The sequence below is a fragment of the Mus caroli genome, unplaced genomic scaffold, assembly GCF_978045245.1.
Source record: "Mus caroli unplaced genomic scaffold, Mus_caroli_1 scaffold_12, whole genome shotgun sequence".
Lineage (NCBI taxonomy): Eukaryota > Metazoa > Chordata > Mammalia > Rodentia > Muridae > Mus > Mus caroli.
This window is the reverse complement of record NW_028227267.1, coordinates 115739098-115761951: the sequence shown is the minus strand read 5'-3', so window position 1 is coordinate 115761951 and position 22854 is coordinate 115739098. Positions and strand designations below refer to the sequence as shown.

Genomic DNA, 22854 nt, shown 5'->3' with positions numbered 1-22854 from the left:
CTTGGCTAAAGATTTGGCTTCCTTTTGTGGAGGTGCCAAGTAACTCGGGACCTTGCTTTTGCATACGGTGCTTTTTGGATTCGGAGAAAAATCAGTTGCCATAGATAAATACTTTTGTATGGTTTTATAACCAAATGTCTTTTTTTACCCCTGTGTTACTTGAAGACGTTAACTTAGTAGGGTTTCAAGGTGTGTGTGTGTGTGTGTGTGTGTGTGTGTGTGTGTGAGAGAGAGAGAGAGAGAGAGAGATATTAAGAGAGAGTTTGTGGTTTTAAGTAGCAAGACTTTAGGTTGGCTAGGCACATGCTTTCTTTTATGCTAGAAGCGTTGGAAAACAAAACTGTTAGAAATGAGTAGTCTCCTCATGGAGTTGTAGCTCATGGAAAGCGGGGAGGACTGCGTTAGATTTCATGCTGATTCTGGAGCTTGTGGTCACTTAAACACAGAATGGAAAGTACTTCCGCATCTCAGGCCTGTGGAAGTTTTTTTTTGGGGGGGGTGCGATAGAGGTGGGGGGTGAGACAGGATTTCTTTTTGTAGCTCTGGTTGCCTAGAACTTACTTTGTAGAAGAGGCTGGCCTCGAACTCACAGAGATCCTCCTGCCTCTGCCTCTTGAGTGGTGGGATTAAAAGTGTGTGCCAGGGTGCCTGGCCAGTGAGAGTTGTCCATAAGACACCACAGCAGAATAGATTACGTTGCTTGGGAAAGTTGTAGCTAGATTTTATCTTTGAATAATAGACTATTGCAAATGCGTCATCCCCAAAGTGGTCGGCTGTTCAGCCAATGGCCTGAGACCTTTCCTGCAAGGAATTACTTCACATACTTGACGCATGCTCGCATGTATTTGCCAATTTAGATGTTTCACGGATGCAGTTGATGGATGCAGCTGGTAGGGAGAGGCATACAAGCAGTGTTCTCGGGTGAGAGGAACAACCTCGACAGAGGTCAGCCTCGTTTTCAAGCTATCATGGAAGGCCTTGAAGACTTCGGCTCCCTTCTTCCAGTTCCGTGTGCTGTCTTGTTCCGTGATGTCCCTCTGCTTCTGTTAGGACCAATGCCTGCTGTATACATAGGAACATAAACTTGAGTAAACCAGATGGTTCCAGTTCAAAGTAGAGCTTCTCAAGGTATTGATGAGAGCTATTACAAGTCATGATCTACTCACTGATAAATTTGGGTATTCAGGGTAATATTAATAAACACAGACTGCTCATCTGCTGAGGGCTAAAGGAATGCAAATAGTTTTGAGGATTTGTAGACTAAAAATCTCTTACAATGAGCTGTGGTCTGGAAGAATAAGCAACCTTTATATAGTGGGAGTGGGTGGGTGGTGGGCAGGGATGGGTGGGGGGCTATAAAGAGCCAACAGCCAATACTGCATCTGCTTTCTTGTGCCCCCACCTTTCAGGCCAGTGTCTCAGTGCTGTGGCCGGGGTTGCCTTTGGTGATCTGTTTACAGCCGTGTGTGTGATTCAGGGTGGTAGACGCTGTTTTAGAGAGGGCTCAGCCAATCCCTATCAGATTGCACATGAGATCTGTCCACAGCTGTCTCCAGATTCATTTGCTTGCTTCTCTTCAACCACAGACTCACGCACGTTAACCCCAGCCTAGGTCACGAGAAGCGGAGGCGACTGGTCCTTTCTGGTCGGGTCCTTCCTCCCCCTGTGTTTTTTGTTTATTCTCTGGTGAAACAGACCAAGAGGAACTTTGGTGGTGGCTCTGCCTCGAGGCTCCCTGCTTCAAATGTGGTTCATAGACCCAGAGAGTGGCTGCTCCCTGCATCCTGGTAGAAGTGTGGAGTCTCCAGCTCCTTCAATAGGGCACCGACCCAGAACCATCCATGAGGTCTCTGGGGACCTGAAGTGCTGGGGATTGGGGGGAGACCCCAGACTGACTACTATTGTTGTCTGTCTAGATAAAGCTGGTCGGTGCCTTATTCTGAGGACAGGAAGAGGAAGGGTAGAGGTGTGCGTATGAGATGGATTTCTAAGTCTCCTTTGCCTGGAGATCTCACCTATCAGCAAGGGTGCTCAGAAGACGTTGGGTGGTTAGTCCAGAAATAAGGAGATAGGAAAGGCGGCTTCAGGTGCTTAGCTGAGCTCAGTGGAGGCTGTGGCTTGCCTATACGTCTATCTTAGATCACAATGCTAACTGAAAGATGGAAGGCACATAGCCATCTGTTGATGAGTGACATAGAGTAATAGATGTGTTACCACAAATGACACCAGGATTAGCGCTTGGGTTACTGGCCTCATAGAAAGCCCAAGGCTTATTGCATGTCTGACGTGAAGACCATAGAAATGTGGATTTTTCTCCCAATCCTCCCTTCTCTTGCATGCCTTCTTTTTTTGGCTGTGGAAATGACAAGTATGTATGCAGTAGAGTAAACAGAACAGTCTAACCAAGTCCCAAGCAGCCCCCTCTGAGCTTCAGCCATGATTAGCTCCCAGCCCATCTTATCTGCCCTCTACTCACTCTCTTCCCCACTCAGAGACTTGTACACTTGTGTGTACTTGGTTGCAAGCACGGTGACTGGAACGTAGTGTTTCCTTGCTTTTGATTTGTAAAGGGACGCTAGAACCTTGATTTGTTAAAGTTGTTATGCGCTTGCTGTAATCTCACGAGTATTCTAGGGGATGCTTAATTATGACCATATAGGCACTGTTAAATTAACCGTGAACACTACACCGTCTGTCTTGTCACCCTCTGTGTGTCTGTATGAGTGTGTGGGTGCACATCTGTGCGTGTGAGTGCATGAGCAGGCCAGATGTTGACGTTAGGTGTCTTCCTCAATACCTCTCCACCTTAGTTTTTGAGATAGTGCCTCTTACTGAACCTGGAACAAACAACAAATTCAGCTGGAGAGCAGTCCAGCAATCCTCAGGGTTTCTTCTGCCTCTGTCTCCTCAGCAATGGGATTATTGGTACGTGATGCTGTGTATGATGTGTGTGTGTGTGTGTGTGTGTGGTCAGAGGACAACTGGGAGGAGTTGTGCGTCCCTCCACCATGTGAGTCGGAGGGATTAAATCCTGTTGTCAGGCTTGCTGGCAGGTGTCTTGGCTTGCCGAGCCATCTTGCTGGCACAGGTTGGACCATCTATGACTAACCACACACCTCCGTGCGGCTTTCTCACCTGTACAACCTGCCGTTCTCTGAGTCTTGATCTCAGACCCACAGACTAGAAGCCCAGCAACAGGGATCTGGCTTTACAGCTCGTGGGCTGCACAGATGTTTTCTTGTAGCTTAAAATTCAAGGTCCCTGTCTGAATGTTAGAGAGTGTGGCAGCAAAGGAGGAGGGAGATTTCAAACCATGCCTTTTCTTTCTGGTGCTGGCAGCAGAAGTGCTGAGGGGGCAGTCATGGCTGGTGGGCACTGTGCTGAGCCCTGCAGTCTCCTATTGAACCGAGGTGCATATAGTGAAACCCTGAGGGGAAGAAGCCATCCGAGTGGAGATGCTGACATCTTCATTGTCAGAAGGCCGTCAGTGTCTTGAGAAGTTAGTGGGAAGTCAAGAACTCCCAGAGTTGATCAGAGCTTCACAGGGTCCCGACTCAGACTGCTTCAAGCCTGTAAGATTGGAGTCCCTAGGACACTCACTTCTGACACACTGAATATAAATTCAAGACCTCCTATGATCCCTTTGGGTTTAATAGCATTGTCTCACAGGACTCAGGAAAGTCCTATGATTTTTCTACAGCATGTGCACACCGGTTGATATCAGTCAGAATCCCGAATGCACAGCTTTCTGGTCCTATCCCATGAGCTGGGATTTGCCACTTTCTGCACATGCTAATGGCTGGCACCGTGTCTTATAATGATACCCAGAGTGTTGCCAACCGAGAAAGCTCATAAAAGCTTCACCGGCTGGGCTTGCTTTCTGCAGGTGGCATTGATGTGCGTGGGTCATGAGATCCATCTCAGACTTTCTGCCCTCTAAGCCCCAGAGGTTAGGCAAAGCCCATGCCTGTCAATACATGATTCGTCCATCCGGGGCAGTTTCCATCGTTGGTTTTATGTAGTATAAACTTTCCAGGGGACCTAATGTGAGTCACCTTCTTAGCATAAACCATCAGACCCTGTGACCTGGGAAATTCCCAAGACTTAGAAAAGCTAGGGTCAAAGTCCAGCCAAAGTCACCATTGCATGAGCCCCCTCCCTCCCACCACTGCTATCTAGATCCTCCTACACAGCCCCCCCTCCAGCCCTCTCCACTGACTTGGAGAGCATTCTAGAGTCAGGTTGGGAAAGCTAGGGACACAATCCTGAACAGCCACAGAATTCAGGAGACAAATGCTGGTTCAGAGCCCCTGGCCAAAGGGTTGATGCTCCATCTCCTGGTGGAAGAAGGCACTCTGGCTATACAAGCACAACTTGTAGCTCAATCTCCCACTGTCTGGACGAGAACCTGCAGCGTATCTCACATGAGCTGCATGGCCCTGGGCAAACCACCTTCCGTGTGCCACTTTCCCTCTTTATGGAAATATGAACAATGGCGTTCAATCAAGTTTCCTGTAGCTGTCCTATGAAGTGACAACACAGTTGATGGTTTAAGACCATAGAGATTCTACACAGTTCTGAAGACCAGGGGTCTACAGTTGAGGCATAGGGAGCAGGCCTTGCTCCCTCTGGAGACCCCACAGGAGAATTTTCCTGACTGAGTACCTGCAGCTTCTGGCACTGGTGATTGTTGGCTTGTGACCGCAGCCTTCAGCCTCTTCAGACAGCCATATTGTAGCAGTGAGTTGGACTATACCTCTTTGGCTCCCGGCAGATCGTATGCATGCACGCACGCATGCATGCATGCACCCGCCCAGGAGCTATCTGGGTTTTTCAAGTGGAAGACACACATATACGCCAGCTAATTTTAAAATGCCTTGGCTACCTCAAAGGCTGGGCACTCCTAAACCTTCTCCTGCTACCCCATGCCCAATTGGGGAAGTGGCCAGTGACACTTTATTCTTATATGGCTCGTTGGTTTTATCTCTTGTGGCTCTTACCTCCATCCATATCCCACAACTTCATGGTGATCTCTCTTCCCCTCCCTCCCTGAGCCCTCACAACTTTAAGGGGCTTGCCCCGTTTCCCTCTTCCCAGCCACTGGTCGTTGACATCTTTATTGTTTGATCAAAAACCAATTAGAGACAAGGACCTTTAGTGTTTGGAGCACAGATCCCCTATTAAATCAAAACACCAGAAACAATCTCCAACAGCCAGCTGAGCCTCTCCCCCACCATCGATAGCATTTACACCGTGCCTGGTATTTTTGTGAACACCACCTACATTCCCCATGAATCCAGTAATGGAGGGGCTTGCTGGAGAGCCAAGTCAGGGTCCTGAAGGAGCTGGAACTGAATCAGCCATTCAAGGGAAAAGAGCTACCTACACTCAACGTGCATGGCTGGTGGGTGTGCAAAACCATTGCTTGGAGGATAGGTCTAGCGTTTTCTTGAAAAGGGGAACATATTCTTACATGACATAGCAGGCACTAATATTTTAACCAAATGAGCTTAAAACCTTGCACATAGGCAATTATAGCAGCTTTATTCATGATGGCCAAATGTGGGAACAACCAGGATGCTTAGCTGAACGGATACACAGTGGCTAGATTCAGAGTAGGATCCTGTGATAAAGAAACGCTCGACAAAAGGCCCAAGGCTACGGATATTGAATACATGCTGCTAAGAGAGCAAGTCAGTTGGAAAAGGGGAGATCCTGCAGGCGCTGACTCTCTGATGTTCTGGGTACAGTCAAACAAAGACGAGTGATTGCTCAGGGTAGGGAGTAAAGGGGTGAAAAGTCCAAACACAGACTTGGGGCTGTGAAAACAATCTCGTGACTCTACCGTGGTGGATACACATCATTAGGCGGTTGTCCGAGCTTAGAGCGTCTACAGCATTCTGAAGTCAGCTGTGGAGGCTTCGAGACACACGCGCGCGCGCGCGCGCGCGCGCGCGCGCACACACACACACACACACACACACACACACACACACACACACGTCGACACTGGCCACCTGTGGTAGGAGGCAGACTGCTCTAGAGGTGGTGAGTTTTAAGAGTGGGCAAGTCTGTGTCTGTAAGGGGGGGGTTAGGGACATACGGACATGTTCTAGTTTTTGCTCAGGTCTGTTGTGAACCCCCAAAGCACTCTAAACCCTAAACTGTCCCTAAAATTTTAACAAAAGGAAAAAAGGGCAGAAGCCTACTGGGTGGGGATGAAGCCAGGCATATCAAGGCATGTTATTGGCACAAGTTGGCCACCAGATTGGCTGTGAGGTGGGGATGTTGCTGTGACTAGAAAAGCCGGTTTGGGCCACTGCAAATACACATCACTTCAGGTAACCTGAACACATGCATGTTTGTTTACTTCCCATGAAGTGATACATGGGAGGTGTTGCTGAGCCTGCAGTAGGGATCAGATGTGAATTCCACGTTTGCATACTTGTGACCCACTCTTCCAGCCCACATAAAGCACGCTCTTCTCTGGTACTTCTTGGTGCCCAAACCCCAGTGAAGGGCATTAGACGCTCACATCCCTCATTTCTTCCCTCCCTCCCTCTCCGTCCCTCTTTGAGCTTGGGAGCAAGAGCCAAGTCACACCTTATGCAGGATCAGGTTTGATCATTTGGAAGAAAGTGTTTGATTCAAACAGGCAGTGCTAGCCAGCTTCTCAGGGTCGGTATAGCATGCTTGGCAGGTCAGAAAGGTTCTAGGTGACAATTTAGTCTCGCACTTCCTCGCAGGTGGCCTCAGAGGAGCTAGGGTACCGCCTGCTTCTCGGAGGATCCTCTGGTAGTTTGAAGGGACCTGCTCTCTTGTCCCATCCCAATTATGTGACTCCTGCTGTCAGAATGGGATTGTAAGTGTGATTCTTCATTTCACTTGGTGAAGTGCTGCTTTGAAGGAGAGGGGGACATTTGTTTGTTTGTCCCTTTACAGTGCTGTTCTTGGAGTTGGTTATTTGGGAAGAGGTGATGGTGAGGTAGGGGAGGCAGAGAAGCTGTGAACAGCGTGGATTCACTCTTGGGAGGAAAGGGAAGCTAGCTAGGAGACCCAGATGTGCCTGCTGGCCTGAGCCCCTGGTGAGGACATGTCTTTACCCTGTTCTTTCTCTCTCTCTTGGCTCCTGTGAAGTGAGCATCTTTGGGTACCACACACTCCTACCACAACATCCTGTCTCACAACAGGCCAAAATCAATGGAGCCAACAACCATGTACAGTAGCATCTGAGTAGCATGTAGCATGTAGCATGTGAGAACCCATAGGAAGAAGGATGTGGAGGATGCAGGGACTGGGACATCAGGTAGGAGGGAAATGGAGCCTGCTTATTTTAATACACACCAAGCAGGAGGCCTTTTGGGAATGTGATAACTTTGAGCTTTGCTTTGTTTGCTTGAGACAGGCTAGTCCTAGGCTGAACTTGAACTAGCTATGTCTAAGATGACCTTGAATTCCTGCTACTTCCATGTGCTGGGATCACGGGCATGGGCCACCTTAGCAGTTTTTGTTTTGAGAATGTTTTGGGAAAGATGGCAGCTTGGTAGATGTCTCATGTATGTGTTTAATGTGGTTTGGGCATGGACCCAGAGTCCACGAAGGCCAAGTGCTGACCCACCCTGAGATCGCCCAGTCACACTTGTGCCCACACTGGTGATCACACTGACACCTGTGCTGAGGGAGTGCTGGACAGCAGGGCAGGGAGAGCCAGGCAAGCTGGCGGCAGTCGGGTGTGCTAGGCTCTCCAAGGTCAGAGCCAACCGACTGGCATGCCAGAGGAGAAACCGATGTTGGCGGTTTGCCCCATCTCTTCCCTGGCAACATTTAGTCACCGACCAGCTAGGAGACAAACTTCTGCCTGTCAGTTCCTCATTTCACCTCAGTGCTGTTTCCAGGCTCGGAAGCGCTTTTGGCCCTGCCAAACCTCCACCATTTAGATTCATTTATTATGCATGTCTGTCACCCACAACTGTTCTATCCTGTTCCGCTGACTGATAATGGGTTTTGAGTGGAAATAAATCAAAACCAAGGACTTGCAGAGAGCATGTTCATTCACGTATTGGGCAAATCTGTGTGTGTGCCCACCATGTTCTAGGCTTGGGACTTGCTTACACGCTGTGGAGAAAACACTGTCTTAAAATGGTGATGCACGATAGCCTAGGAGAGGCCGACTCAGAGGTTAGTCCGAGTGGCTGCTTTGCAGGTCCAAGTGACAGGTGTCTGCAGATAGACAGTCTTGAGGAGACAGTTGGGATGGCTCTCAGGGGTTTCTAACCCGGGCAGCTGGAAACATGCGACCTCAGTTTACCAAGAGGGAGGTGAGGCCGTGTGAAGGGCAGGGTTTCAAGGGACAGAAAGCAATCGATTGGGGCATTTTAAAATCCAAGATTCTTGTCCAGTGCACTGGAGGAACAACGTGTGGGACAAGCAACTGCTTGTATGAGTCAGGTGTCTTACTTACTTCTAAATAAAGTTAGGTCTATTGCGTGATATTATACATCAGTATTCTGAGAACTTCTGTTAGCGGTGCTTTGAGAGGTAAAGTTTGATTCGATTCTGTTAAAAAAAAACCTTGTTTGGACCCAAATGACACTAGTGTTTCGCCCACTAAGGGGACATAGCTCTCTTTCTGTGCACCTGAAACTTCCCACGGTGCCACTTCAGAGGAACGCTGAAAGGGAAAGGCAGGCTGCACGCTAAGCCCTTCCACAGGAAGCTTCCTCAGACATCGCCCCCCTGGAAACACAGGAACTGGGGATCCAGTGAGGAACAACCAGCCACTGGGTTCCATCCTGTTACTGTAACAAATGCCTGCAGACAGCCACCTACTGAGAGAAAAGGGCCCATCAGACCACAGGTGTGGAAGTTTCATTTTGTGACTGCGGCTCTGGCTCTGTGACTGCAGCTCTGTAGTGGTTCAGACACATCTGTAGCAGAGGAGAGAGAGGGTGCTGGAGAATTCTGACAATTCCTGTGTGCTCCCAGTAACCCAGCTGCCCCCGCCCCCTTACAGCCTCGGCCCTGACTGGGGATTAGGTCATTACGGGCTAGTTACGATCCAAAGGACAGTTGTAGAGCATTTTCAGAGACTCAATCAATGATCATTCTGAACTTTTTTTTCCTTTCTGCTGTGTTGTTTCCAGATGGGTAAGATTCTGGCTGGGGTGTGAAGTCTCCATTGTTCGATGTATCTGCAATCCCTCAGGTCATTATAGTGTGTGTTTGTGTGTGTGCACTCGATGTATGTGTGTGTGCACGCGAATGTGGTGTGTGTGTAGCTGCAGCATGTGTGTAGTGGGCACTTTGTGTCTATGTGGGCTCTGGGGCTCAAATTAAATTGTTAGGGTTCAAGTGCTTTTATTGTTGAAGCTGGGTCCTTGGTCCAGAAATCAATCAATCAATCAATCAATCAATTAATCAATCAACCAATTTCTCTCTGTCTCTGTCTGTCTGTCTGTCTGTCTGTCTGTCTCAGATATGAAACTAGCCTTCAGAGACTTGGGCATTCTCCTTTACGTGGGCTGCAGTGGGAGTTTAACATCCTAGGTGTTGTCACCCCTCTTCCCCATGTCCATTCTTGTTTAACTTGTGGCTCTGAGCATTCTATCTTTAGTGGTGTGAACACAGACACGCTTCCCACTCGTGCAGTGGATAGGACATCACAGGGGCTCAGGGTCAGGAACACAGACAATCTTCCCTCCCAGAGCTGCTCTTTTTTTAATGTTTATTTCCAGGGTGTGGGGCCTTTTCTTTATAATAGACTGTAATTGTTAGGTTTGGCTTCTGAAAGAGGTATGAAATATCAGACTGGTTCACCAGAGAGAGCGAGGGAGCAGTGCTGACCGAACAGCTATCAGGTGTGCACAGCCATTCCAGCCCTAACGCACTGAGCCACACATCAATAGCTATCAAGTAATGAAATAATATTTTAGTTTCATCATACTTAGATGCAAAACAGGAAGGAGAGGGAAAGAAAGGTGGAGATGGCTTCCAGGATACTAAGGGAGGGAGAACGGAGGGGATTTGCCATCTCGTGGGGGGAGGTTAGTGTTTGTCTCTTCTACCTGCATGCAAGGTAAATGTGAAGTTCATGGACACTGAGTGTTTGCGTCTGGGTGGTGGAGACAGGATCGCGAACTGTTCCCTAGGACAATGAACTTCTGAGCTGGCGATCCTTCCCTCTCTAGCACACTGAGAAAACAGGTTTCAGAATCTCTCAAATTTTTAGGAAAAGCAACAACAGCAGCAGCAGCAACAACAGCAACAACAACGCTAGATTAAAGATCCATTCCCTTCAGTGAACCGCTTCATGGGAGAGAACCCCCGCCCTGCCCCGAGTGATGCTGAGGGCTGAGATAAAGGACTGGAGACTGTCATCCAGACAGCTCCTGTCCCTCTGAGCTGATGGATGGCTGCCTGTGTTTGGCCTGCAGCAAGGTGAAGCACACTTCAGGCTGCGTCTCAGAAAGATGTGGCCATCTTCCTTATACAAGATCTCGTCCGTTCAGCAGCTGTGGATTGCACGCCTGTCCCACCAAGCACTGTGTTTGGTAGCAGAGGTTGTGCGTTGCGTGGGGTTAGTCACTGCTCTGAAGGAGTTACAGGCAAGGACGAAGTGAAAGCTATAGCAAGAGAGAAGGGAATGCTGAGAGCTCTGGAATCAAGGTTGGCTCATCTGACAGTGACCTGGGGGGTGTTGATTAAAGCCTCTCAGAGATAAATCCTCTCAGAATGAAGGCACTGTTTGACCATGTATAATCACCTACTGCTTAACTACAGAGCATTCTGAGAGATTGTCACCAGGAAGTTTTGTCACTCAGAATCTTGTGCACACAAATCAAGATGGCCAGTGGTACCACTTGGCGTTTTATATCTTAGGGATTACCATAATATTACCAGTCATTGTCCACCAGAACGTCCTTATGTTGCACATGACCACATATGACTTAATGCATAGATGATCAAAGATAGTTTCTTATCCTACTGTGCTTTGCTTGACAGCAAATTAAACCATGTATCTCAGCCTGGGGCTTTTGGAGATTTGGGTAGTGAGAGAGCCTGCAAGAAGCAATCTGTGGTATCTTCGGAAAAAAAGGTTGAGTTGAGCATGTGTTGAGTTCATATATTTAATTTAACACTACTCCCTCTTTATAATGTTGCTACATATGATGCAAATGCAGCTAACTGTGCGGTCTCATTGGACAGGGTTACCAGTGCTTTCCTACTTCATGGGGCTTGGGGCTTGAGTTTGAACTCAGGACCTGTATATGCTAAGCACTTGTTTGGCTACTTTTCTCTATACCCCCAAGGCCCTTTCTTAACTATTATATTTCTTCTCCAAGCTGATTTTACCTGCTGATTGAAAACAAAGCTCACCACAAGCCATATCAAGCCTTTGTAAGCCTAAAAAATGCTAATAAATTCCACTTAGAAGTACTGGATGGAAAATACCCGATGTTCTACTGGAAGAGAGGGCTCAGGTGTGTAGGTGGTGTCTCAGACATGTCTGGGAGCCCACCTACATTGATCCAAGGCTTGCAAGGTGACAAGTGTCCTGAAAACCTCTTGGGGAGGGTGCTAAGAGAGAGGTGAGCTGGTTGGTCCCTCAGTGATCAACTCACTGATCCCTCAGAATCTACTGGGTGGACGAGGCAGGGGCATTGGCACCTCTTGGGACCCCCAAGTTTACCTTGGAAGTCCTTGTAATGTCTGCTATGGTCTTGGGGAGCTGTCATAGCTCCGAGCTAAAAGTCTGTGCCTTTGGAGTGTCCTGAGCAAGTTGTGTGGAGGTTCACTGAACACCTTGCTCCCTGGAGCTGCTGGGTGCTCTCCTCTACAGAAACCCCTGAGCAGCGGCTTCTCCGAGGGGAGAACTTCCTAGAGTATACAGTCCCCTGTATGTGTGCCCTCTGAAGAGAGACAAGAAGAAAGACATTTGCTTACTTCAGTAATCTCATCTATCAAGGCTTTCTAGAAGGACTCACATTTAATTGCCCAAGAGAGACACATGTACACTCCTTGGCCTTCTGAAGCTTTCCCACAAAAGATGGTAGATTGTTCCTGTGAGCGGGGGTGGGGTGGGTCGGTGGGTGGGGGACAGACAGGAGAGGGCTGAGCTCCCTTGGACAGTGGCTGACCACATCCCAGAGGATCTGCAGCATCTTCAGATGTCCTTCCATTTGCCCAAGGCTGAGAGAGAGAGAGACAGAGACAGAGACAGAGACAGAGACAGAGACAGAGACAGAGACAGAGACCACTCACTGGTTAGTAGTCATATATCCAGAAAGTCATATATCCAGCCACAGCACATTTAGGCTTCTCACTAGAGAGTGCTTTTCAGGGTACTGTCACCAGCCAGCTCTATTGCAAAGGACCCGAGTTTAGAAAAACTGTTAATAAAGGACCAAGCAGGTTTCTGTACCTGGTTAGTGGTAAATCTCACTGATACACACATACACACACACACACACACACACACACACACACACACACACAATACATGCATACATAATACATACACACAAATATATGTACATGTGTGTCTATATACTAGGGTAGATAGTTGACACCTAGAGATTTGTAGTGATAGGTCACACAGGTTCTGACTGAGCTGCTAGAAGTAGAGAGGGGATGATAGAGGCTGGTATTAAGAAATCAAGATATGGTATCTTGATGTCAGGGTGCTTTCATTGACTGCCTCCCAGTGTGTAGCATGAAAGTGGGGGAGGGAGGAGCTGGTTGTATGAACGAGCACAGATTTAACCTTTCTCTGTCCATTTAAAATACAAGGGTGACAAAACGCGCTGAGGCCAGAGTCCACTTAGACGCAAACGTGCGGGTCTGAGTGTCTTAGCCATCCCTTTAACTCTTTGACAGGTGGCTCAACCCGCTGTTTAAAACTGGTCATAAGCGGAGACTGGAAGAAGATGACATGTTCTCAGTGCTTCCAGAAGATCGCTCAAAGCACCTCGGAGAGGAGCTTCAACGGTAAGCAGGGAGCGGCGGGAGGAGGTGAAGCCTGAGTGTGCATGCGCAGGATGGCTTGGAGGTCTGGCCCCTTGCTCGCAGGGTGGCTTGGAGGAGATCTGACCTCTTCCCGGGTCTCTTGCTCTGTCTGGAGCTTTAATGTCCCCACGTTGCATGCCTCCCATCAGGTTGTCCCGTCTTGGTCTGACTTAGTGACCTGGGGAAAGAAAACCTGGGTTGGGGCTCCATTGGTCGTGATGTCTGAGATCTGTCCCTGGGGCTGGTTTCATCAGAGCAGTAACCTGCCTTCTCTGGCTGCCAGGGCTGTTGTAATCCAGCAGAGCTCGGCAGTGACCTGTCCCCCGAGATGTCTCCCCTTGAGGTCTCTCTGGTGCAACAGAGTCTGCCTCACACATCTTTCTGAGTCCCTTGGGACAACGAGCCAGTGTTTGTGTAGTATCCGTAGGGTAGCCCTGTCATAAACACTTACCTGTCCTTCTGTCCTTCCGTTTTACTCACCGGCAGTCCTACTGTTCCTGACTCCGAGTTTGTCTCACTGCAGGTACTGGGATAAAGAAGTTCTGCGAGCCAAGAAGGATTCGCGGAAGCCCTCCTTAACAAAGGCGATCATAAAGTGTTACTGGAAGTCTTACCTGATTTTGGGGATTTTTACGTTAATTGAGGTAAATGTTAGTCATATCCTGGCTGCTGTCTCTCAGTGGGTTTATCAGGAGGAGGCGTGGAGTGCTGATAGTCGATCAATGTTGGAGTGAGTGGGGACTAGCAGGCAGAAGCGGCAGAATGAGCTTTGAAAGTGTCTTGAGTTCAGGGAGGAAGCATGGTGATGCTCATTATCACGTCTTCGGAGTGGGTGATGCTTTGGTGACTGAAGCTGAAGACATTGCCGTTTCTTCTAATTAAAGCGCAGTGCTATCTCGCAGCCGTTAAGATCGCTTACTGCTGTTGCAGACATCTGGAGTTCAGTCCCCAGCACCTACAGGGTGGGTGGCTCACAGTCCTTCCTGAGGTCCAGTTCAAGGAGAGTCTCTGCCATCCTCTGACTTGCATGGGCTCCAGCAAGTGCAGTGCACACAGATTGCAGGTACACACACACACACACACACACACACACACACACTACATACATCTTAACAAATGTTTGAAGCCCAGTGTCACAGGAAGCCAACAGCACCTGTGAGTGCTGGTGTTCGGTGTGTAAATTCACCTTGTCCTCTTTGATGCTCATGAGGAAATACATTTGGATCAGAGCCCAGAATAACCAGTGCCTAATAAGTAATTGTTAACTGAACCATGCCAGATCTGATAAATGCCTTCCTGGGAGAGTATTGTCAATTTTCTCAAATCTTGTCAAACAAGACACGGTGCCATGTGCCCGGGCTTGCTGTGGGGCCCTGGAGTCTCTCACCCTCCTGCTGACCGATCGTTGGCTGGGCACTGAGAGCTGAATCCACTCTGGCCATGGACCAGCTTCAACTCTCGTGACCTCCTGTACCATTCATCCTGGATTCTTGCTGCGGAATGGATTGCTGGTCTGACGTTGAGTTCTGGTAGTGTGGACTTAGAGAGAGCTACAGCGCTCATTCCCTGATAAACTGAAGATGGAAGGCCATGAGCCCTTGCAGGGTCATCCGTTAGTCAGATAGTCGGCTGCCTAGTGGGCAGTGCCTGTGCTGGTCAGTGGTCTGCTGGAGGGGATCCCAGAAGCCTGGCTGTGTGGCTTGTCCTTCTGGTGGTGTCTTTAAGAGAAAAATGTTATTTGTATATTTATTTACGTATGTGTGTGTTTATGCCTCATATATCAGGATGTCTAAGGAGGCCGGGAGAGGAGGTCTGAGCCATTAGAGCTGGAGTCACATGGGAATTTCCTGACAGGGATGCTGGGATCTGAACTTGGGTCCTCTGGAAGAGCAGCAAGCTCTCTTCATCACTGTGCTATTCCTGGTACCCTATAATGGGCTTAAGAGTGTTGGAGGTCTCACAAGTGGCTGAACATCCTATCTATGGAAGTTGCAGCTCTGTGGAAGGATGGCCTCTGGTGCAGTGAGGTGAAAGCTGTCCCAGGTGTCTTTGATGGGGTGTGGCGAGTGGCTATCCAAGCAGGAGAGTGCGCTCTTGCTGAGCACGCCCTGTGCACGTTGAAGGGCACAGAGTTCTGTTCTATGGCCTTGGAGAAAGGTAATGGAAGTGCTTGGTTCCAGAGATCGACCTTCTGGAGGTTGCAGAGTTTGCAAAGGGTGCCACCATCCTTGTTCCGGACATGAGTGTTCTCTTTGAGAGGGCAGTGCCCACTGCTTGGGTGCTGTTTGTAGCTTGGAGAAAGGTAACCTTCTCCAAGGTTATGCAGACCACTGGGTGCTGCCCCATGTTTTCTTCTTCTTCAGGGTAGTCAGGCCCACTGTGCATCTGGGTGGCCTAGAGGGAGGGAAGCGTAGTCAGGCGGGTGGGTGCAGGCAAGACCTTGGTCAGCAGTGCACTGGCCAAGAACACACATCAAGACAAGCGTTGGAGAACTGGTTCAGTTGATTGGGGGAAGCAAGGTGTTTTGTTTTATAAAAAGATAAGGAGAGAAGGAATGTGTTTGGTGAAGGTGTAGTCAGGTGTGGGGGAAGGGGGTGCCTCTGCAGGCCCATGCTGAGGCATCCCTTCTCCCTGAGGGACCAGCCACATGATGGTATAGTATAGAATAGAGTTTATTCAGGGCATGGGGAGAGAGGGGTTGGGAGGGTAGTAGAGACAGAGAAAGGGAAAGGGAAAGAGAGAGAGAGAGAGAGAGAGAGAGAGAGAGAGAGAGAGAGAGAGAGAGAGAGAGAGAGAGAGAGAGAGAGGTGGGCCGTGGGCATGTGGAGAGAGGGGGAGCAGGAGCAAGAGACAGAGCAGAAGCAAGAAAGCAAGAGAGAGAGGAGGGGGCAAGCAGCCCCTTTTATAGTGAATCAGGCACACCTGGCTGTTGCCAGGTAACTGTGGGGTGGAGCTTAGACAAAATGCTAACACAAGGGCTATTTAAACTTTTGAGGTTTAAGTAGGAGCTGTCTGTCCTGTTGAGTGTCCATCTTTAGCTGGAGCCTGGGTGTTGGGGATGCCTCATTTGCATAAGGAGGCATTCCAGGTGCTGCTGGACGTGACCTTATAAGGGGAAAGGAAGTTTAACCCCAGCCATGTGGCCTCCTCAGGTGAGGCAAAGCGGGGACCCAGGACTGTGTGCACTGGGGCATGCAGGCCCTGCGTGGGGGTGGGGATCCTACTCCTGCTAGTTTCAGGATAAGATTTAGGGGTTTGGAGACACCTCAGCCCTACTCTTGCTCGGGGTCTATCCCCTCACCCCCATCCCACGGTTCCCTGGCCCCACGAGTGGGGGTAACCTGAGGGTGGGAGAGAGTGCACCCTCAGGCTCCTAGCCCGGTTTTCAGTTTGCTTTACTTGTGTTGAGCGTCACGGGGATGGCATTTTTTACATGGCTGCAGAAAGTCTGAGTTTAGAATGAATATCACGGTGAGCTGCTGTCTCTGTAACCACCTGTGCAGAGTTTCCCGGGCAAATGCGTTGCACAACCATGGCTAGTGGAATTCCTCTAGGACGCTCCGGAGTCTCAATATGTGCTTGGGGGCACAACGCAGACATCTCTGCTAAGTGCCACAGGGACCAGGGGCCTCAGGGTGACTTCACATAGGTGTGCCATTTCTTGGCGCATTCATCTGCCTGCTTGTTCTGTAGTTTACTGCTGTAACCAGGCACTTTACATTCTGAAAGCATCATGGTCTTGAAGCACCCTGAGTCTGGGTCTGTCCCTGGCTTGTGGTTGTCCGTGGTGTCAGAGGCTGCCCTCCCTTTAGTTGGAGTCCTGAGTCCCAGATGTTTACCCAGCTGACGTTTCACAGTGAGTGTGGGTCCCGCTTAGTAGGTCAGGTACAGAGGTGCAGGCAGCAGCAGCTGGGCGAGAGAGGACAGCTATGCCGAAGTGATGTCAGATTTGTCCCATAGTGATCACTGTTGGAGCCGGGAAGGGCAGGAAGGCAGGAAGTCCTGCAACAGCACAGTCCTTGGAACCCTGGCTTCTCTTTTAGGAACCTGCTTATTGAAAAGTCATGGCAGAAGAGTAGAGAAGGGGGTTCCTGGGGAACCCGGACGTTCTCCCCAGGATTAGTGGCAGCGGCAGTGACAGTCATACTACTTATCAGCAGGACCAGCAGTGTTCATACTCCGAAGCTGTAGTACTCTTTGGTGTTACTATCAATAGCAATCAATACTCCTACTGTGCTGCCTAGTTTTTTATTAACTTGGCACAGCGAGCCTCGTCTGAAAGTAGGGATGCTCAATTGAGAATTCCTCCATATGTTCTGTCCATAGGGCATTTTCTTAGTTCGTGATTCATGTGGGAGGGCCCAGAGCATTGTGGGGGCTCCCATCCCTGGGCCGGTAGTCCCGAGTTCTGTAAGAATGCAGGTGGAGGAAGCCAGAAAAGCAAGCCAGTGTGGAGCACCCCTCCATGGTCTCTGTAGCAGCTCCTGCCTCTAGGTTCCTTCCCTGTTGGAGTTTCTGTCCTCACTTCCTTCAGTGCTGGAGTAAGGAAGTGTGAGCTGCATAAACCCTCCCCGCCCCCAGTTGCTTTTGTCTTTTTATCACAGCAATGGTCACCCTGACTAGGACAATGGAGTGCTTCCCAGTAGTGGTAGTAGTAGTGACAGCAGTATTACTAGGACCCATGCTCAATGCGGTGTAAGTAATTTAGTAGTAATAGAAGGCTCTGAACCACGTGTCTGCCCTTTATTTAAGATGCTGCTTTTATCCCTTGTAGGAACTTGGTGAGGTCGGAGGTATTCTTATTATCAGTCAGTCCCCGACTACGGGCTTGTCAGTTTCTTGTACTCAGGGCCACCCCAGAAATAAATGAAAGAGCTGAGTTTCTGTTTCAGGTGCTCTGAGATGATCCCAGGCCTTCTAGACTGGGGCTGGTCTAACTAAGGTCATAAACTTTGCCCTTAGCATCCCAAGTGGCTGCTGTTTGACCTTAGCCCAGGGATAATGGTGCAGAGATGGCCTCAGGGCAGTGGTGGCACATGAGTTTGTCAACTAGGATACGGTCCAGGTTACAGTGTCTCCTGGGTCACAAAGTCATATGCAGTACAGGAAAGTGGCTGTGACTGGTGAATCAGTGTGTCAGTGCGGTGTGTCCAGCTGGACACCCATCACCACCTGCGGTTGTCTCACATACCTGTTCAGCACCCCCAGTTACTGCACTCAGCGACTGGAGTGGACTGGTGTGATCTGGGATGGCAGTGCGATTAGGAGACCCTGCTGCTCCGGGCAGAGGCGGACAGCTCTGTTTTTTTTAATGAGCCCAGGGTCACAGAGAATGTGCCATTTGCTGGGACCCAGATCAACTGCTACTGAGGGTAGCTCATTTGCTCTGGCATCTGACGCGCCGTCCTGTTGGCCTGCGGGGTCCGTCCAGGCTTTAGGGATTAGGATGATGGGTATGGTAGTGCAGTGTGGGAGCTGGCGGGGTCAGGCTTTCCCTGTCAGACCTCTTCCCTTGCCCTGCCTTTAGATCAGGTCTTTGTTGGTTTATGATCTAATACTGGACATGGATGCTTCGTTCCCTTGATGGACACGGTGGCCAGTGCTGGAGGTCACAGTGACATTGTGTCTCTACCATGACTACTAGCAGACCTTCTAACGCACTGAAATCTGGGGAGCTGAGAGTCGTTTGTGTTCGGATAGGAAAACCATTCTTTCTTCCTACCCCCTGCCAGCAAAAGGAAGCGGGCATTCCAATACAAATACTTTCATTTTCACGGACTGGTTGGCCTATTGACGCTGCTGATTTGGAGAAGTCAGAAATAATTTTATATGGGGCAGCTAGCAGTGATCCAGTTACGTTTCAAAATCCACACCCCGATGGATAGGGTGGGTGTGGTGGTAAATGCCTGTTACTCAATTAGCTGGGAGGTTGAGCAAGAGGAAGAGAGAGTTCCAGGTCAGCCTGGGCTACTGAGTGAAGCCTGTCTCTGAAAGCCAAGACACCATGTTTGGATGATGTTTAAGGTTACACCTGTTATACATGCTCCTTTATGCATGGCTATGATCCCGTTCCTGACAAACGCAACCAAAGGCGTTTGGTGCCTACTCCGGCTTGGTAGTACCGCTCACAGTCTGAGGGAACACATATCTCATCACGATGGGTGAGCATGTTGGCTAGAACAGGAGACAGTTGGTCATATTGCGTCATAGTCAGAAAGCAGATCGAAGAACCCAGCTCTCTGCTCATTGCTGTCTTCACAGGCTTGCCCAGAAGTTTGTCTCCTGGGTAATTCTGTATCCCGTCCGGTTGTCAGTCACTATTAACCCTCACAGGTTGTGTGAGCCACATGGGGTGAGCATTAGATTAACAGCTGATTTTACGAGGCGATTTCTCATTTCGTGATCTCGGCTCCGTGTGGTTCCGTTGGACTTTGGAGTTTTAGAGAGTGGAAGGATGAACGGAGTGTGGCATCTTGTCTCTCTGGTGCCTCAAAAGCACAAGGAATTATTCTAGGAAGACAGCACAGCTGTGTGAGCCATCTACCCCAGCAGGGCCTTCCCTAGGTGCTAATGGAGCTCTGCCAGAGAAGAGGTGGTGTGGGACTGGTGCAGAAGCCTTGCATGGGATTTCTAGGTAGTGTTCCACATTCTTCTGTGAAGCTGAGGATTGTGGAGAAACCAGCGTGATAGTGACTTTGGAACACACCCGTGCAGGCCAGAGAAAGCCAGCTGGGAACAGCGAGTTCCCTGTACATCTGTCCCTTGTGTGCCCCTCCCAGGAAGTGCCATGGGGACTGAGATGACTCTCCATCTGGAGCCTTACTGTAAAGGGACAGAGTCTGCACAGCCTGCCTCCTCACGTCATTCAGGCCTGGATTTTGAGTTATGCGGTGTCTTGCCTGTGGGAGAGTGAAGTTGGGGGCATCAAAGGAGCCTCAGAGGACTCTCCTGCATGTGGAGCCTGTCGTGGGCAAGGCACAGCATGGTTGTTTAAGTCTTTTTTTTTTTAATATTTATTTATTGATTATACGTTAACTACACTGTAGCTGTCTTCAGACACCCCAGAAGAGGGCATCTGATCTCATTAGGGATGGTTGTGAGCCACCATGTGGTTGCTGGGATTTGAACTCAGAACCTTTGGAAGAGCAGTCAGTGTTCTTAACCGCTGAGCCATTTTTCCAGCTGCTTAAGTCTTATAGTCTAGATAGTCTGCCAGCTTCATCTGTGAAGTTGGCCTTTGGCCAAGACTGTTTGTTTGTTTGTTTTTGTATGTTTTAAGACAAGGTGTCTCTATGTAACTCTGGCTGTCCTGGAACTCACTCTTGAGAACAGGCTGGCCTTGAACTCAGAGATCTGCCTGCCTCTGCCTCCTGAGTGTTCGGCTCACTGCCTAAGGACTTTTCTCTTTTTAGGGTGTACTTTTATTATATTTGCATGAGTGTTTTGTCTGTCTGTCTGTCTGTCTGTGTACCACATGCATGTAGTACCCATGGAAGCCAGAAGAGAGCTTCGGACCTTCTGGAAATGGTGTTGGAGACTGTTGCTAACATGGTCAAGGTTTTCCCCCTGACTGTCGCTCGTCTGGGTGGATACTGGAGTATAGGGGATCCTGGAGGCTGCCATCTGAGGTAACCCTGCCCTTATCCAAGGTCAGAGGTCAGCAGTCAGTTCTGTCTGTGCCTTTGCTTGGGGTTGATTCCTGAGATGTGTCCAGGTATGCATTTCCTGGCGCTTTTTTTTTCCAAGTGGCTCTAACTTTCAGCTCAACCTAGGAGGCCAGTGATAGAGATCAAGAGGGAGATGACCCAGGCAGGGAGAGGTGGACCACGCCTTGTGAAGCAGGTGTGGTCAGTTGTGTGTGCCCCGTGGGTTCCTGGACACTCTGACACTAGCTTATTAGTGTTGACAGTGATGACTTGGAGTGAGAACCCAGAGAAAATGCTTTCTTTAAAATGTCAGAGGATCCATTGCTCCACTGGAGAAAGATTGTATTCATAATGGTAGGAGATTGAGACCAGCCATTAGGACACCATCCTCGAATGGGGTTCTCCATGCACTGCCCAGGAAACTGCTTTCATAAATAAACATCTCCTGACAATACTCGTGTTCTGCTAAGACTGTCTGCAAGCAGTGGGATTTGAAAGCCATTTGTGAAAGCTGATGTCTTAGCCACTAATTACAGTGTTTCCGCAGCCCTTTGAATTCAGCTTAAGCTTTGAACATTTTGTGCAGAGGGTTGAACCCATAGCTTTGAGTGTGCCAGGCTCTCCCTCTGGCACTGAGGCAGCCTGCCTCCCCATAATCTAATGAACTCAGTCACAGCTCTCACACCTCCAGGGGAGGCAGATGACCTTGGCTGCTGGTGGTCGGCTCAGAAGGGGTTTTAACTCTCCTGCGCCCACTCCTCGAGCGGGAGGAGGGGAACTTGCTTGTCTTTACTGTTTGATTTCTTGCTCAGCTGCTTGCTGTCAGGGCCAAGGGTCGTGGGACGTTCTCTTTTTTAGGCTTTTAGGAACATTCCAAAGCCACACCAGTAGACCAGAATCAAGCCCCTGTTTGTCTCTAAGCCATGCCCCTGTAACTTACCAGCTCACGTTGAGACTTGAGTCACCCAGGGCCCTGCTTGCTCCGTTTTGAAGCCGTTCCCGCATATCACGCCTGTTATCTAAGAACAGTTCAATTTGTACCTTTAAGAGCTGAGCTTTCCCTGTAGAGTGTCAGCAGCGTTGCCTGCAGACGCATTAACTCAAGCATTCATGCTGTCAGCGTGTCTAGCCATAGCTCATTTCCCTCTCTTAGGGTTTTGACCTACATTTTATTGATTCTTTTGAATACCATTCTGTTGCCAACTAGGGCTTTTGGGCTCAAGTGTTCTTTCTGCCTCAGCGTCTTAGGTAGTTGGGAGTACAGGGCAGGCATCAATGTACCTGACATTCAGTCATTCATTGATTCGCTGTATCTTTTCTTGTGACTATGTTTATAGGTATACGCGTGAGTGTGGGTGTGTGTCCAATGTGTACAGTGTCAGCCGATGTCAGAAGAGGGCGTAGCGAGGTACAGATGGCTGTGAACCTCCTGACCTGGCTGCTGGAACTTGAGCTCAGACCCTTGGCACGGGCCTCATGCGCTCTTAGCTGCCAGCCCAATTCCCAAACACCGTTTTTGCCTAGACTGTGGACTGGTCCAGTGAGGTGCATCTCGTTGACAAAGATGGCTTTGGATTCTTTCTTTTTCCCGGTCTTCCCTTCACTCTGCAGTTACTTTAACTGTCTCACTGTTTTTGAAATTGTGAGCACTGATTTGCTTGTTTAGCGGAGGTTCCCGTAGCCTGGGTTGGCCTAGTGGCATTGCTCTCCTGAGTCATTGAACATGTTCCCTGCCACCAGGAGTTGTAGATAAGAAGTGAAGTGACTCTCCAGACCCTGCAGTATGACTTAATCTGCAATGCTGTGTACTATCACTACTGTGTGCTACCATTACTGCAAGGGACCTACTGTGTGCTACCATCACTGCAAGGGACCCACTGTGTGCTGCCATCACTGCAAGGGACCTAGTGTGTGCTGCCATCACTGCAAGGGACCTACTGTGTGCTACCATCACTGCAAGGGACCTACTGTGTGCTACCATCACTGCAAGGGACCTACTGTGTGCTACCATCACTGCAAGGGACCTACTGTTTGCTACCATTACTGCAAGGGACCTACTGTGTGCTACCATTACTGTAAGGGACCTAGCATGTGCTTCTTGTTTCCATGTGTCTGATGCTAAGAGATGTTCATGATGAAGTGGGGCTGGCTACATCATGGTGACGTGGCAATTATTTTCCCACCTGGCTTATTAGCTCAAATC

General features: G+C 49.3%; 1 protein-coding gene across 1 annotated transcript in view; it reads left to right on the top strand.

The window, feature by feature from the left end:
* The window catches only part of Abcc4 (ATP binding cassette subfamily C member 4 (PEL blood group)), a 212779-nt gene that overhangs the window by 22425 nt on the left and 167500 nt on the right, over positions 1-22854 (top strand). The window contains exons 2-3 of the mRNA XM_021181507.3: positions 12877-12987; positions 13529-13649. Of these exons, the coding sequence (XP_021037166.1) occupies positions 12877-12987; positions 13529-13649 (232 nt within the window). The remainder of the gene's footprint in view (positions 1-12876; positions 12988-13528; positions 13650-22854) is intronic.